The sequence below is a fragment of the Akebia trifoliata genome, chromosome 8 (assembly GCF_017979445.1).
Source record: "Akebia trifoliata isolate Shusen 1 chromosome 8, ASM1797944v1, whole genome shotgun sequence".
NCBI lineage: Eukaryota > Viridiplantae > Streptophyta > Magnoliopsida > Ranunculales > Lardizabalaceae > Akebia > Akebia trifoliata.
This window is the reverse complement of record NC_141382.1, coordinates 52,811,464-52,829,211: the sequence shown is the minus strand read 5'-3', so window position 1 is coordinate 52,829,211 and position 17,748 is coordinate 52,811,464. Positions and strand designations below refer to the sequence as shown.

At 36.8% G+C, this 17,748-nt stretch overlaps 1 protein-coding gene across 3 annotated transcripts; it reads right to left on the bottom strand.

Annotated features, from left to right (window-relative positions):
• Positions 1-3,912: 3,912 nt before the first annotated feature.
• LOC147397785 (Calcineurin-like metallo-phosphoesterase superfamily protein) lies at positions 3,913-17,342 on the bottom strand. Of its 3 annotated transcripts, none has more exons than XM_086449717.1 (13): positions 16,942-17,342; positions 12,133-12,195; positions 11,874-12,052; positions 10,431-10,563; positions 8,010-8,106; positions 6,389-6,447; positions 6,195-6,290; positions 5,946-5,980; positions 5,775-5,832; positions 5,566-5,640; positions 5,338-5,492; positions 4,980-5,249; positions 3,913-4,459 (listed from the first exon to the last, which is right to left on the bottom strand). In XM_086449717.1, the coding sequence occupies exons 1-13, from the start codon at positions 17,074-17,076 to the stop codon at positions 4,210-4,212; spliced, it is 1,605 nt and encodes a 534-aa protein (XP_086305843.1). In that variant the 5' UTR covers positions 17,077-17,342; the 3' UTR covers positions 3,913-4,209. The 3 variants fall into 3 exon arrangements, with proteins under 3 accessions (XP_086305843.1, XP_086305842.1, XP_086305844.1); XM_086449716.1 differs by having other exon boundaries at positions 6,195-6,295; positions 6,388-6,447; positions 16,942-17,341; XM_086449718.1 differs by having other exon boundaries at positions 6,195-6,295; positions 6,388-6,447; positions 12,133-12,200; positions 16,942-17,081.
• Between the last annotated feature and the right edge of the window lie 406 nt (positions 17,343-17,748).

The following is a 17,748-nucleotide window of genomic DNA, read 5'->3' as shown; positions in this document are numbered from 1 at the left end:
ATGCATTCAAGTGGTCATATCTCATCACCCGCCTATGAGAATTAATCGTAACCTATCTTCACTCCTCCATATTGAAAATAACTACATTTCTTGAGAAGGAAGATTTTCTATCCAGATTTACATTCCTTCTCAAAAACAGTAAACAACGAGATACCCCACACGAGTATCCATTCTCGTAGAAAACTCAAAATCTTTTACGTTTTTTTAAATACTCATATTTCCTTGTCAGTTCATCTAATCAATTCATACCATATATCTATTCATTCATACAAATGTTAACTACGTCTCCATATTCTCAAATTTTCTGTCTGAGACCTTCCCGAAAATGTGATTTTCGTCAAGGTATCCCTTTTTCAATATAGGACATCGATGTATTCAAATGATCATATCTCATCACCCATCTCTGGGATTTAATCATAGCTTATGTCTACTCCTCCGTACAGAAAATACATACGTTTCTCGAGGAGAAAGATTTTCCATACGGAATTACCTTCCTTCTCAAAGAGAACAAACAACGAGATACTTTGCACAATTACCCATTTTCGTCAAAAACTCAAAAAAAATTATGTTTTTTTAAACGCTTGTATCTCCTTCCCCGTTCATCTGAGAGATTCATACAGTATATCCACTCCTCCATGCGAATGTTAGTTACGTCTCCATGTTCCCAATTTTTTTTGTATAAAACCAATAGTTTTCCCTAAAAATGTGGTTTCCGTGAAGGTATTCCCTCCTTTATATAGAAAAAACTTATGTTTCTCAAGAAGAAAGATTTTATATCCAGATTTACCTTCTTTCCCAAAAACAGCAAACAATGGGCGGCATAGTAATAAAAGTTCGTTCGCTTCATATCAATTTTCCAAGGTTCAACAGAGATGATCTTGAAGACTGGATTTTTCAGACTAAACAATATCAATAGTTGAATGGCTTGCTCGATGAATAGATGGTTCCCTTGGCCTTGGTTCACCTAACGAGAGATACTACAATATGGTATTATTGGATAACTTGTTCTATTGGGTTAATGTCATGGGGCCAACTCCCTCGAGCCTTATGCTTTCGCTTTGGCTCTCGAGAGTTTACAGATCCTGGTGCGGCATTATCTAAACTCAAACAAACTTATACGGTTTGTGAATTTCAAAACCTATTTGAAAAACTTGTCAATCGGGTTATCGATTTACTAGAAACATTTTTAATTAGTTACTTTGTCTCGGGGTTTCGTGACGACATACGTGTTGGAGTTCAATTAGTTAGACCTATATCGCTAACTAAAGCATTCAACTTGGCTATTTACCAAGAAGAAACAATTAAGGTAGCTCAAGAATTTTCTTTGTGCTTATCAATATCTTTTGAACCTAAAGCACCTCCTAGACTTCATCCTATTCATCGATTTTCTCCAATAAAGCAACAATCGAAAGACATTTGTCTCAATTGCGACAAATTATTCAAATCGGGACATCATTGCAAGAAACCCAACTACTCCTTTTGGCGGCCGATGCAGACACGTTTAAGGACGAAGTTGCTTTGAAAATTTTTTCGACTTGAGGATAAGTCGTTTTGAAGGGAGGAGGATAGATGTTAGGATACATAATATTTTTTTTATTTTAGTCAATCAGTAAAGATACTAGGATATAGAGTTTAGTTGATAATTAGATATTTAATTATCTTAGGATTCTTTGTATTTTATTAATTTAACTAATTAAGAAGGGTAGTTCTGTAAATTGGGGATGACATTCAATACACCTGGGGCCCATGTGATTCGTGGATCCCAGATTTAGAGCAAAAGAGTTTTCTCTCATGAATCGTGATAATTTGACTACCCCATGTGGCAAACTCAATCGACTACCCTAACATGACAAGCTTGGAACTGTAGATCTGCACTCCTCGGAACACACGGCTGCACTTCCCCATAAAAAAGTGTATCTCGATGGAACCGTGTATATTGAGTTTGCTACTCGGGGTAGTCAGATTATCACGACTCTTCTCTTATAGAATAGGAACATTGGTGTCTACGCATGGCACATTTTAGGAGTTTAAAACACATCGGGCTACTAACCAAGTTAGTTTCCAGTACATTGCATGTAGTCCAATGTATTTTATTATCCAACCAAAACGTGTCACATAGACACAGTCTTGCGACATTTTCCTTTATATGTTATATATTCTCAATGACAATTAGTTCAGGACACAGCTAGGTTGGGTTGTTGGGGATCCAATGGGCTTGAATTGATGACTAGAGAGAGACTCAGTCAGACAGAGAAACGAAAGGACAAGTGCAGGGGTTAGCAAGAGAGGAAGGAACCTAGTTAACTATTATCACGTGTTCGATCACATGACTCCTTGTACAATTTAAAATGACCAAAAACTGGAGATTAAGTTGGAAGGAACAGTCAAAGATGGATCACATGACTCTCACCTGCATCCATCCTAATTCCTAATAGAAAAATTAAGTATGATAAGAACACCACTACACGACCAAAAAGTTGGTATATTTATATCAAAAGGACCTCAGCTCAGTAGAAGAAAAAGCGCCTAGTGACTTGAGTAAGAGAAAATGTGCGTCTGCCTCAGATCAGTCGCTGCTGCTGCTGTTCTTGCACTGGCACTGTTGCTCTCTCTTGTCATCACGTCGTTGGGACGAGAATCTTCTATGACTTGGTATCACGAAGCACAGACATATACACAGAGAAAGAATAAGCAGCAGCAACTACAAGCAAGCTTCCGGAGGATACCTCCAAGCATCCCAAATCCGACTCAAAACAAGTAATCTTTCAACCTCTTGCTTCCTTCCTTCTTCTTCTTCTTCTTGTGCATGTCACCACCCACACAAAATTGTCTGCTTTTACATGATAGAAAAGGCTAAGCTGAACGTGTTTCAATGGCCCACCCAGCAGGTCGAAGCCTCGGTTGGATGGCTAAAGGAATGGGGACAGGACACACCAAATTCTACCATGATTGACCAAGATTTCCTTCAAAATATCGGTTGTAGTGTTATTTTTATTATTTCCTTCAACACAGGGAGGAATATAATAGTTGGTTTTAGTAAAACCTCCAATCACTCGTGTAGCACATTAGCAGTGCGTATGTAAGTAATATGTGCCATTGTTGAATGCAACAACTGCTTTTGATGGAGGGAAGCAAGCTCAAAGAACCAGGTGAGGCAAAGGTACAAGTTGAAGTGGAACCATGGCCTAAAAAACAAAAAATTGTCCATTAATTAGCGGGATCATTGACTCCTCAGACGATGTAAGTGTAACGATTTCATGAATAAACACTCCATCGTTCTAATTGATTCGGGTAGGATAGGATTGGACAACTTCATTGATTGACATGAAGATGGGGTGCCACATCTACAACATTGGTACGTGGATGGGGAATGTGCCCAGACCTGCCACGAGTTCCCATTGGTTGCTCCAATTTATGCTATTTCCCTTGGGGTGTTTGGTCTCATTGGCTCGCACCTTGATTAACAAAACCAACTGACGTCCTCAACTATCTCAAAACTTTGCCAAACCTATTGTGGGTGGGGGGTGTGTGCTCACCTCCACCAAGATCACACCAGCATCAAATTCAATTTGTACCATATAGCAATTTAATTATATTCATTACTTATTATATACCTATTTTCATCTGCAAAATATGAACAAACTTAAACTAAATCGAACCCAATTTTTTTATGACCATTAACATATTAACAGAGGTGTTAGCATAAACTAGTATATTTGTTATTATATGATCTCCCTTCTACATCTAATAATGTATATGCTCACCCCAAAGGGAATATTTCCAATTTGAAAATTGTGTTCATACAAATGCTTTTGCACAGCCCTAATGAATTGAAGAATGCAAAGTTTGACAGGTAATATTCATTTCAATGTCGATGCATCACAACAAGGGAAATCAAAGAACAAAATGGGAAATCCATAAGACTACAAATAAAATTAAGTGGAAGAAAACCAAGCTCCTTAACCAATCAATGCCTGGGTACAAGTCAAACATCCAAACAAGTACTGACAAGAGATACAAACCACTCCAAGCCCCCAAGGATACGAACCAAGCACAAGAAATGAGATGAAGAAATTTGAGGTTGCTCCCAAGAAGTAACGCACCTTTTTGTAAGCCAATCAATCAACAAAGCTTTGTCCAAACTCTTTCGAGGGGCTTTTGCATCAATATGAAGAGGAATTTAGATGCATGGCAATCCTCATTCTCACATTACTTGTCAACCCAATCTTTAAACAGCAACATCACGTACAGAGGAATGTTCACAGCTGCAATGAACATAAGCGATCGGAATGTTCGAACCAACCGTAGGATCACGGACTTTGTCTTGAACCTGCTTGATTTTGGCAATAGTTTTCTGCTTCCATCCATCTGCACGTCTGCATTCATCTCTACAACAAAAGATGCATCTCTCTCTTGAGATGTGTGTTTCTTAGCCGATGGCCGCACAACAACATTACCCCTGCCATGTAAGAATGTCAATCTCTTTCCAAGATTGTATTCCTTCTAATGAAAGTCCCATTTGTAACATGGAGTCATGGAAAATGCATACGTTTTATAGCTAGTTACTGGAAAGCAATCCAATACTTCTTTCTTATCTTTTTTCCTTAAAAAAATGGTGACTATAAAAAAAAAGAAAAAAAAAGGCCAACAAGGCATAGATAGCACCTACTTGTGGCATATCCAGAGAAACCCGTGTTTCCCAGCAGAAACCACACAATATTTAGAAAATATGTGATATTAAAATTCCCTACATATTTGTATACAGATGATTAAAAACCATATTAGATATTATATCTGAAAAAAAAAATTGAAAACAGATGAATCACTACGTGAAAAAAGTGGTCAGTTCGACACCAAGGTCTGTCGAATTTGCTTGGATTTGGCCAAATTCAACGGACCTTGGTGTTGAATTTACCCCCTTTTTCACATAGTGAATCAAGTTTAATCCTAGTGCATGTTGAACAAATTTCTAAGCGCACCTTCCCACCAATCCCGAGTCACTTGAAACTGTAAACTCGTCCTTCTTTAGAGCTTTCTTGACAAGATGCATCGATCCCTCTGCATCCCAAATCATCTCATACTCGCAAATCTCATCTTCGTCCTTCTCTTTAGTTCCATTATTAAAAATGTTGCTACTTAGTGCCCTTCCAATGGACCCCACAAAACGGATATAACGATGCCAGCAGCCCAATCCATACGTGGGCCGAAGTAGAAGCAAAAGAATAGTACAAACAAAGAGAGAGAGATACCTGATATTTTTGGAAAAGGATATCAGAACAAGATCCATGATATAAGTCTTCGGAGAAGAATTGTATAGTTCATCCAGTGGTGGATTACCATATGTAAATGTGGGTTTGCTTTGGAAGAAAGCATAGCTGAGTGGATACAGCATCCTCTGATTTGGTTGTGTTTGAGATTGCGCGGCTTGCAGACAACAGCATGAATGATGGATACAAGTTCCCTTGTTGCCAACTTAAGGTCCCTAAAGTGTGCTGCAGTGACCAGGACAATAAGATATCATACCCCTTTCAGAAACCCACATTTACACAACAATTGGTTACTTACCTCTGTTATGGGCCCATGTTGTGTTAGGTGGGTCACAGTACACTGATCATGATCATGACCAGACAGGATAAGTACCTGTGGCAAATACAAATTATTGCGAGTAATCTTAATTTTTTTCTTTCTTTCTTCTTTTCATAGTTGCTGATTTTTCTTTAGCACAACCACATGATATATCTCAAAAGACACCAAAGGGAGAAATAAGAACCTACAGGTCTGATAAATTCCAGTAAAAGGCTAGATGTTTCCTCGGTGAGATAATTCTGGTACCTTCATTGACACAGTTACAGTTAAACCACTAAGTCACATAATAATCACAGCCAATTATATAATGTAATTCCAATGCTGAAATTACAAGACATAGTGACAGATGAAAAACTTACGTTATTTCTTTATCATTAAAAGCATAAGTGACCCTCTGGAGATAAAAATGGAACATATTAGGCAAATTTCATTAATAAAAGATGTAGAAATCATTTAGTTTTCAAACCTAATATTTCATTCAGTAGGTCCATAAAAAATGTTTCTGAATATGAATAGAGAAAGCAAGGATTGACTTGGATTTACAAAGAGCATCTTCAGTTTTAACCACTACAAATCACAACATGATCAAGAGAACTCTGATAGCATACCTGGTTAATGATTGGGGAAGAGCGCTGCAGGCCACAGGGAGTCCCATCAGGTCGATACAATGGAATATGGGTCAATAACACCCTTGGACTTGACACAGCATCTACATGAATATAAAATATATATATATATAAACAAATGAAGTCTTTTGATGTTATACACACTAGGATGTAATCAACAACCAATATCACATACCCATGGATGCATTTTTGACGAAATTCCAGGATTTAGAAGTCAGATTTCCATGCTTTGGCCCTGCAGATTCGAGAAACATTCACCGGGTCAGTGGGACTGATGTTTAAAATCTTGTCTCAAGGAAATCACATGCTTGTTATCAAATATCCTACAACAGCACTGCTGGATCCCTGCAGTCAATATTCTGTTCATGAAGTAGAGGAAATTTTCTTCATGCGTAGCGAACACCTTTTTGCGGAAGAAAACTTTGTCAAGAAAATAAAATAAAGGCGTAAATGGCTCTTGTTAAGCAACACGCAGACCCTTTTTCCTATTAAGCAATTTCAGAGCTCCGATTCAATAACTTGATTAATAAATCACTACTGAAGATAATCAGTGGAACTACCATTACGTACTTTAAAAACCTCTTGAACCAATCAATTGATGGCTTCAACCATGGTTTCAAATCTTGGTTTGAGGTTACATCTTGTCTCATTTATGGAAGAGACCAAGTTGTCTCAGGCGAGATAAACTATTTAACTCGATTAACAATTATTTATTCATGTATATGTATATTATATGAGAATAATTATAAATATTTTTTTTATAAAATAAGGTAGATTACAAAATACTTAATCATATTCTATTCATATAATAAATATTTAAATCATAAAAAATTTAACTAAAAATACAAAAATCTCAGTTGATTTGGCTGAGTTTTACTGACTCGTCCAAGATTTTGAAATATGGTCTGAGTCATATCCGTTGTCAAATGAGAAAACATTGGAGATGATACACATGGAATACCCGTATCTGTGAACAATACCGAGATGACTCAGGTGAGTCATCTTGGACTCTGACAATATTTGAAACCGTGGAGTCAACCCATCATGTGACAATGGGTTGACCCATTGTTTGGCCAGAAATGACCGTACATAGAATCGAATGAAAGAACAAGATTCATGTTACGGACCCCTCATTAAGGCTTATGATAATGATAATGAAAAGATCCAGGATATTAATTTTTTGGTCAATTCTTCATTGTTTGAATCTAAACCAACACTTCCACATACAAAGACATGCATGCCATCCTATCACATCCAAAAGCTGAAAGGCCAGAGTAGAGCTGCCAATGAATCAGATCAAACCAGAAATCCAATCTATTAGCTGAAGGTCTGGGGATTTGGGATCCAATAAGGATCTGACCCAATCAAACTGGTTCTGGATTAACCACATACTCATCTGATAATATGTGAGAAAATATATCAATTATATTTGTATACAAATATATTATTTATTGAATCAGATTTGCCATGATACATCCACAATCTGATCGTTATGGGATTTGGACCTAAATGCTAAGATCTGATCTGATATTCTAATCCAATAAGCTATCAGATCAGATCATGACCCATTTTTTCTCTTATCTGGTCAACTCCCAATCAACCCCACAATAAGATCTGACACATTGACAGTTCTAGGCCAGAGGCCTCCAAAAAAATAAAATAACATGAGAGGTTTCTGCAAGAAATAAATCACTGACACATATCAAAAGCGATGAAGTTTGAACTTTTACTGAGTTCCAAACTTCAAAAAATATTTCAAAGATTCCACTTGAAAGAGTTATTAGATTTGTCATTTACCATCAAGAGTTTGGGCATCAATAGCAATGAACTCCACATTTCCTGCAGTAAATTTATGGTTTCTAGCTCCAAACTCATTTTCATATCGACCTATAACCTGTATGGAAGTAAATATATATCAAGAAGTTGGGAACATACTCATAACTCAAGATAAGAAAATCTCAAAAGTTACAAAAAAATTCCCAGTGATGCCTAACAGTTAACTGCAGAGAGATTCCTTTGAACCCAACTCATTTGGCAAAGTAAATTATTGAGGCTTGAAGTTGTATGAGGAGTTCAAAGAGATATTTTTTGAGGATCTTTATTTAGGCGGGATTCGTTTTGTAAGGATGGCAGATAGTTGTATCTCTTCCTTTCCTTTTATTTCCTAACATATCTTGGAGGTCTCCTTTGCCTCCTTTTTTGATATATAAAATCTTCTTTATCTATCTTAAAAAAGAATAATTGAGGTATAAAACTATGGATCACATAAATGAGGTATGGCGTGTGTCTTGAAATGAGAAAACCAAGTCCTACTAGGACTCATAAGGATGAAGATAAGTGAAAGGGAGGTGGAATGGACTGCTAACAACCGACTGAACCATCCATTTCAAAATTCTGATCTTATCAAACGAGTTACAACTCTTTTCCAAGATATTAGGACTTGGCGTCGAAATTCCTCAACAAATAGGAGGTGGGGAATGAGTTTTACATAAATAAAGCATTGAAAGGTCTGAAGGTAAATCTTACATACATGACGTAGGATGAATGGAAGGAATACAGTCTGAAGGCTGCAAGTTTGATTCATCTATTTTGCAAAGGAGGTTGTGTACAATGCAGTGAACGAAGATTCTGCGACGAAGCTTTGGACAGATTTTTTTAAAAAAAATTTAATATAGATTTAGAGTTTGTACATGACTATATCACTAATGAATTAGTTATATGTGAAACAGCAGTTATACCTACTGCAGATGAAATAATGTATTGGTATCTTTGATCATCCAAATGCCTTCAATCGCATCATTTTTTATATTTAATGAATGGCAATGTAAATGGAGATATGAGGTGCACATTTGGTGTGGCTTGTCCCAAATTCAAACCTTCCAAGAGAAAGGTGGAAATTATTTTTGTGGCTTGATTTGAGAAAACCAATTCCTAGTTATTCAAGAAGAAAATAAAGCGAGGTGGGATCGATTGTTTGACAATTAATTGCACCAGTGATCTGAGGTCTATAAGGACTCAAACAAAAGAAAACAGAGATACAGAGGTGGGATATACAAAACATCAAAGACCCCACTCCATTATTTATATTCAGCCATTCATAAATATGGAGAAATTGTTGAGGACCCTACATGGTTAGCATTGAATGAAGCTCAAGCAATTATCTCGGTATGGGGACTCCTTATGGCTTCATTACTCATAGGGAAGCAGTTTTCAAAGCACTAAACGAGACAAAGATACCCCTCAACCACTTCAGAACAATTAGCATCCATAGTAGGGATACTATGTTGATGATTAGTGTTTAATAAATAAAGTCTAGCTTTCCTAGAGTGTTGTGACATGTTCTGATAAAACAAAAGGAAAAGAAATTACAAGACACCAATACGACCACCCATGTTTTACAAAGCAAATGTTGTGTTGTCAATATGTAACATTAACATGTCCATAGAGTTAGCAGATCTGAGATTATAGTATTTAGATGTACAAGTGATATGACAACAAAAGACAATAAGAAATGAGTGTATATTTGAAGAAATTTAGGAATAGCTCCAGTAGAATATAAAATAAGGTAAAGTCGATAGCTCCAATAGAATATGAAATAAAGCAAAGTTGTATGAAATGGTTTGGGGATGTGTAAAGAAGACAAATGGCATCACAAATGAGGAGCTTTTTGGTGCAAGTCGAGGGCTCTAAAACATGGTCTTAAAACTCGTTTTGACGTCACGTCTCGTCCGTGAATGGGACCAAGTTGTCTCCGATGAGTTTTCCGATACGTTTGAGATGTCTCGTTCAACAATGAGAAAAATGAACGTGGGTTTTAAATCTCGTCCGATATTGTCTATCCGTCTCGTTGGTGGACAATATCGATACGTATCGGACAAGTCGTCTCAGTCTCGGATGAGATTTAAAACTATGCCCTAGAAGGGCAACAGGAAGCTAAGACCGAAAATGACATTGATGGAATAGTAAGAAAGGATACAAAGGAGCATGCTAGACTTTAAAAAAAAAAAAAAAGGTTCATGATAGAGTTAAATGGTGAAATTGCCGACCTGATAATTGGGACAAGTGTTGACGGCCACAATATTGAGGATGATGAATGTGTTGGCACCCAAGTTGTTCAGATTGATGAGTTATGATCCTTATATGCATGAAAAAGATAGATTTCTAAGATATGCTCTATTTTCAAGAACTGTATTTCAGCAGAACATCATTTTAATATACCTGTGGATTACGAGAAAGCAAACCCACATAACCAATATCATGGTTCCCAGGAATGTAGTATAATGGAATATCTGAACTTCCTCTATCATTCAGATTAAAGATGTGCTTAAAGCGACTCAAAGAGTCCTGCCACCTGTTAAAATAAAGAATGTCAGGGAATGGGACACAAAAACTAACAATACCAACACTCATGAAATTTGATACAAGCAATGACACTTTAAGCATAGTTTGGCTCTTTAAGTACAGAGAAATAAAGAAGGACCACTTAGCTAAGTGGTAAGACCTTGTGGAGGTTGTTCCCAAGGTCTTAGGTTCAAACCCCTTCTTATGCTAACCACTAACCCCGCCTAGCAGGAAAAAAAAAAGTACGGAGCATAGGATTATGTGAGCCATAGTCCCACATTGCCTAGGTATCAAGACCTTGGGCTGTATATAAACCTGGGGCAATCCTCATCTTACAAGCCGGTTTTGTGAGGATGAGTTAGGCCCATGGGCTTTTACATAGATAATGTAAAGAAACGTAATATGGTGGATACATTAATATATTAATTAACTTCCATCTTTGGTTCCTGTGTTTTCATTAGGTGCATTTGTGACTGTCCTGCTTTTGGACACACTTTCTTTCTAAACTAGTGGGAGTGATGCAGAACCACCCTCCTCCACAACCCCAACCTACTACCAACCACTGCCACCCTTCCCTTACTACTATAGTGTTGTCCCTTTCAAAACAAATTTGTTACCAATCAAAGACACTAGATATAGTGCGAAGCAATGTTCAGCAAAAAATAGACGTACAAATAAAACAAAGAAAGAAAGAAAAAAAAAATGAGGGCAATTAAAGGGGTTTTTTTTTCCTGGTGAAAGCTAGACTTCACATTCATGAGAATACTTGCATCCAGATGGAACAGGAAGAAGAAGTTATCTTTTCCTGCTTGTGCTATGCATGTGGTGCTGGTCCAAAGATGATCCAGGCCTATCATTCAACGTTTCCCACCTAAGAGGTCTCCCAAATACAAAAACAACGTGGCATAAGATCCTCGCCATCCCATTTACTGATATTTTTCAGGATGACAGGCACAGGTTTAAAATATACGATATGAATGAAACTGATCATATTCTAAAATCTATCCAGACAGACGATTTTTTAGCCTAGACAACAAGAAGACCGAAAACATCAAGTCGTGGCTTTTCCTCTGTCCTTTACGGACAAACAGAAGGAAAAAAACCAGGGGCAGCCCATCCAGCAAAAAATAAGGAAATCTGGGGGCAGCATGCTTGCGTAGAAAAAATTGCATTAGGGTAATTTGTTTGGATTCTGTTGGCATATGGAATTATGGAAGACAAAAATGTACGGCAGGAAGCAACTCCAAACAAAATTGATTTGTGAGAGATTCAAAGACCCATGCATATCCACAAAAAGTAACTCCATTTAATATTCCTTACTCTTCATCTGACAATAGGGGGCCCCCATCAAAATAATCGCCCAGGAACAGAATCAGATCAGGTTTCAAAGGCAATACAGTCTCAAGGAACGATCTTCGCATGTACACATCTGTATAAAACTGTGAAATCTCCAGAGCAAGTGATTTTGGAGTAAGTCCATGGGAAGTCTTGTCCATAAGCTGTTACAATTTGGAAATCTGTATTACAAGATGAAGCAGAGAGGCAAAATAGACCATAGGTAGGGTGAAGTTAGACTCACCTGAGGATCAGCAAGAATGGCAACCTTCACATGATCACCTACATAGGCTTCTTCATCCATCATCTGCACTAACAAGACAGAGATGTGTATCATGGTTTACACAAGATAAGTTGCTGTGGCCTAATGGACCACAACAAAAAATAAATAAATAACATGTCTTTAGGCACAGCAAGAAGCAACACAAAGCATAATAAGAGGTCAAGTCATGAGTCCCAACTTGATATGATCAAAAGGCATTCACTTTAAGCTCCTCTAAAGGCTTGGCTTCCAATTTTAGTTCCCTCTCGCATCAAAAGAGCCAATGATCATTCCCTTTTGGAGGCATTTGACTGGCTGACTTACTTCGAAAGCCCAAACGGGAAATAGAAACCTTCACCAAATACTTAATAGAAGAGATCATCTATACTGGCTCTCTTTTCCATGCATTTTTGTTAGACAGAACCCTCAAATCCGAAGTATAAAGCAACAAAAACACAAGACACAAGATATACGCGGTTTAGTAAAAGCATCGACCTACGTCCACGGGGGCGAAAAACGGCGATTTCATTATGATAACCAAAGAAAAACTAGGTTACAATTTCTCTCTGCCTCTCGTATATCTCTCTCACTCTCTTAGGGTTTCATCTCTTACCCTTTATATACTTAGGGTTACAAAAAGAGTATAGTGGTCGGATCTAAATCCAAACCAAATGGGCCCAATAATGGGTCATACGGGTTGTTAACGGATCATCAAAAGATCCGAGTTGAATCCACAACTCTCCATATACAAGAATAGAAGACATAACCCAACAATTTTCAAATTTAAGTAGGATATATATTATCACATTCCCGTGTTTTTTAACTTCTTATCCTTTCACAGACCAGTTTTATGGTGTTGGATCTTGGGTAGTCAAGAAATAACATATTTATAGATTAACAATTATGCAGTGCTAATATGGATAAATCAACATGACAAAAAAGATAGATTAAAAATGAACACGTTTGTGAAAATGCAGTAGTAGGCCCCAATAAGTGATATCAAATATAAGTTGTTTCATTTTCGTCTTGTTCTCACATATCTTCCTCTCTTTTTTGTTGATAACATATCCTATTATTTTTCCCTTTCTTTGCAAATACTAATCAAAATAAAAAAATAAAAATAATACCTTCACATTCTCAAAGGAAGTGTAGTAGATTTAGAGGAAGTATTTGTACATGATTCGAAGTTAGAGGATGCAGAAGTGTTGGCAAGTATTACATAGTCTCGGTCAAACATGTTCCATAATCTCTGGGTTGAACATGCAGTAGAAATGTTTCAAAAGCGTATGGGAAAAGGATGATGCAAAAACTCATAAGTAAGATCAATGATAAAGCATACAAGGTATAGGCATTTTCAAGTATGGGCAGTGAATAGTTTTTAAAGATAAGACTTAAACATTTGGATGAGTTCTTAAATGGGAGGGACTAATATAGATTCAATCCATTTTGGGGTTGTTTAGACATCAATGCTCACCACCCCCTTAGAATTTGGCTAATCCCCAATTATTAAAATGTTAAGGAATTAGGGTGATTATATTTGGTGATACTCACAACCCCTAAAATTATCAAATACACATATTTAAGAAGCTACAAAACATATAGTTTTGTAATGGAAAAATATTACGGTAAGGCGGTGAACTTTATGAATGTAGATATTCTCGATCTCGCAAAGAAAAATAAAGGAAATTGCTTAGACAAAAAAAGAAGTGTAGACAAATCTTGTATGTCAATAACCTCATACCAATCAATCGAATATTGATTATCATTTTGTAAAGAACAACCCATGAAATATCCGACACTACAATTCTTGTTTCTTTCCCAGACATTTCCATACTTCCATCATAATATCATCTGCTCCTAAAGATCTAACCTATCTTTATCTTTTCTAGCATTGTTCAAACTTCATATATGTTAATTCTACGTAAGTATGTATACTCGTTGGTCATTCAAGTGTTTCTTTCTAGTCCTAAGTCTCGTATGTGTTTTTCATTTATCAATTTTGGAAATAACCTCGTTAAATTTTCTTAATCTATGAAAAGACTCTCATCTTAACCGTTAATCCTTATAGAATGATATAAGTCTATAGTTGTCATTTTTTAATGGGTGCCATACTTGTATAATTATTATTAGCAATACACAAAGTCATCATCTTATGAAGATTAGGATAATGATTAGATTAGATTCATCAAAATTTGTTTCTAATTAGGACTATGTCCATTATTTTATAAGTTTACTAGGATTCTTGTAATTTGGGATCTAATAATGAAAGAATTATTCCTTCATCACGGAATCAGAGCCATACTCCGCTCCACTCCTACAATCAGGCTGGCCATGCTCCTATCCCCACAACTTTTGCTACCAATATTCAACAACCTTATATTACTTTCTTTTCCACTAGTCTTTTCTTTAATGATCAATAAAATCCCCACTATTCAATCCAATGATCTATGTTTTTCATCATTTAGAATCTCTATTGAAAAATTATCCAGTCAATCAAATGCTCTTGGGAGATATCATGAGTGAGACGTGATAGTGATGGACTTCCCATAGGTAGTGACCACCAATAGTGTAGGAACAAAAAATATCCCCTTCGAGGGATTAGCAAAATTACTAAATCAAGGCAATCGAATCCGTTCTAATCCGATCTAACCCGTAAACTTGATTCGAAAATGTAGGTGAATCGACCTTTTTGCCCCCCCCCCCCCCCCCCCCACATTGTTCTCTCTAAGTGGTTTGGCCACCTTGATCGACCCCCCTCTTGCTCCCTCAAAGTGGTTCGATCACCACAGCCGACCCCTCATCATGATTCAGCTAGGTGGTTCGACCACATGGCCGACCCTTCACCGTAGTACATCTATATGTTCAACCTCCCTATGGGAATCAACCTCTCTCTCTCTCTCTCTCTCTCTCTCTCCAATCCGTAGGTGGTTCAGCCTCCCTATAGGAGCCAACCCCTCTCTCGTATATCATAGGTGGTTTGGCCTCCCCCTAGGGAGCTGACCCTTCTCTCAAACACTTAAAGTGATTCAGCCAAGTTCTTTCAGTAACTTCTTCTTCTCCTCCTCCTACTCAATAGTTGATGCTACTACCTCTTCTATTCTCCTGCTCCTGCTCCTGCTCAATAGTTAATGCTACTTCTTCTTCTTATCTTACTCCTGCTTAGTAGTTGATGCTATTGTTACTTCTCCTTCTCCTACTCCTACTCTTACTCAGTAGTTGTACTACTACTGCTGCTACTCCTTCTCTAGCTCTTACTCAATAGTTGATATTACTATTGCTACTACTACTCTTACTAGTAATCCTCCTACTCTTGGGAATTACTCTAAGGAGATTGATACACTAAGGGAATTGTGTAAAGCTACTCAAGTAGCAACATGGCAAAGTACTATAACTAATTACCATAAAGCTACTCAAGTAGCAACATGGAAAAGTACTATAACTAGTCACCATAAAGCTACCCAAGTAGCAAAGGTCATTACAACATGATCTACGGCCAAGGTAAAACACACATAGTCCTGAAAGAGTTGCAAACACCTAACTTGACTGAGTCGACTCAAAGAACTGAACAGTCATCAAGTTGAGGCAATTACATATTTAAGGTCACTCCTCATGTAGGTTATAAGAACCACGAGGAGTGGGTCTTCATTGCCGTCAAAGCCTCATGGGCATTTATTATCATAAATGCTAGATAATATGAGTAAGTGGTTACAACTAAGTTTACTACCCCCATTAAAGAGCTCACTCTATAACTAGGGAGGCTTCTCCCACTCAAACCCAAGGCACAAGCTACACACAATTCTAGGAAAATTTTCATCAAGTAGTAACTTGATCATCGGAGACTCCTTAGCCGATACCACGTTGATGTCTTTTCAAATAAAGACTAATAGAGAAGACAACCGAAAAACAAGGTTCATCGGAGAAGACGTCCTGAGTATACATTTATTGCAATACAAAGATCGAGGATCAAGGAATCCACTGTTACACAGATCTTGAGGTGTGTGAGATCCGAAAAAGCCCCCCACAAATAGCTTGGTGGATTTTTTGAAAACAACAATTATTTAATCAGTGAAATCAAGACTGACATTAAATGTAACGAATGGCGCATTCATCATTTAAAGCAACATGCAATTGTGGGAAGGTATTAGTCATCTTCTCATGAAGATTAGGATAAAGATTAGATTAGATCTATTAGAATTAGCTTCTAATTAGAACTCTTTCCATTGTTATTCTATATAAGCACAATTAGGGTTCTTGTAATTTAATAAAAGAATTATTTATTTATCAAGTATCATAATTAAGTAAATAGCATACCACCTTTTATAGAAAAAAAAATGGGGCAAAAGCTTCACAGATACAAAAAGGTGTACCTAAATTATGGTTTTATTTGGTAGGAGTAGGTGTAAGGGGTAAAAACGAAGGGTGGCAAACTAGATAAATAAAAGACAGTTTAATCCTTGTAGTTATTGAAGCATTTAATAAAGTGGAGGGCATCGTTAAGATAACTAAAATAAACTGTTTATTTGTAATTAGATAGACAGATAATGAACAATATCGTTCCCTATATATGTAAAATAGCATTTTTTACATTATCAGTAGTAGTAAGGACTGATTAGTATAAATCTATAAGGAAAATCTATGTCTTCTATAATTTTCTATTTTCAAAAATACGACCAACGGATTCGCAATTAATTAACTGAAACTGAATTACCGAAATATTCGCAATTAATTAACTGAAACTGAATTACCGAAATATTCGCAATTAATCTATAAAGAAAATTATTAATTTAGTACCTTGGAGTTGGAGGTTGAGAGTTGAGGCCACGAACAAGTCCACAAAGAAGGCACCCAAAACGCAACCATCTCTCCATAAAGAAGACTAAGCGTCCACACGCAGCACAGAAACACTGTCACCTTCTCCACCTGCATCTTTTCTTTCTTTCTTTCTTTCTTTCTTTCTTACATTATTAAAGCACTCACTCTCTGTTAATTTCCTTCTTCTTCTCGATTTACTTACAGATCAGGTACAGTACAGCAGTATTTCGATTTACTTAATCTGAAATCTGAATACCTTTACAAATTAAGATTGAGAGAACTATCTGATGAACCGATCGCCTCCGTGCTGTAGCTGACTTTCTACCCAAATTTTCATCTTTTCCGTAGAATTTTATTATTCTATTATTTAACACCAGCACAGTGAACGGCTGAGATTAGATGATAAATACAGGTTTTTTCTAGCAATTGGAACATGAAGTTTCCTCTAAAATCAAGTGTCGGTGTCAGTGTCAGTGTCGTGACGTTGGATACTAGAATTTTCCTATAAAATCTATTACAAATGCCAGATAAAGAGGTAAAATGTTAAGGGCCTGTTTGGATATCAGGAGCAGAACTACTCTTCCAAAGAGCAGGAGCTGAAGTATTCTATGGAGGAGCTGGAAAAATAATTATGTGCAGAAATGACGTTTGGCAATCAACTCTATGAAGTACTGGCAGAAATACTTTTGTGCTAGAAGTTTGTTTGGGAACCATACTGACTTCTCATGACTTCTAGAAAAAAGACTAGAATACCCTTATATTATACCAGTTACTGTTTTTTATCTT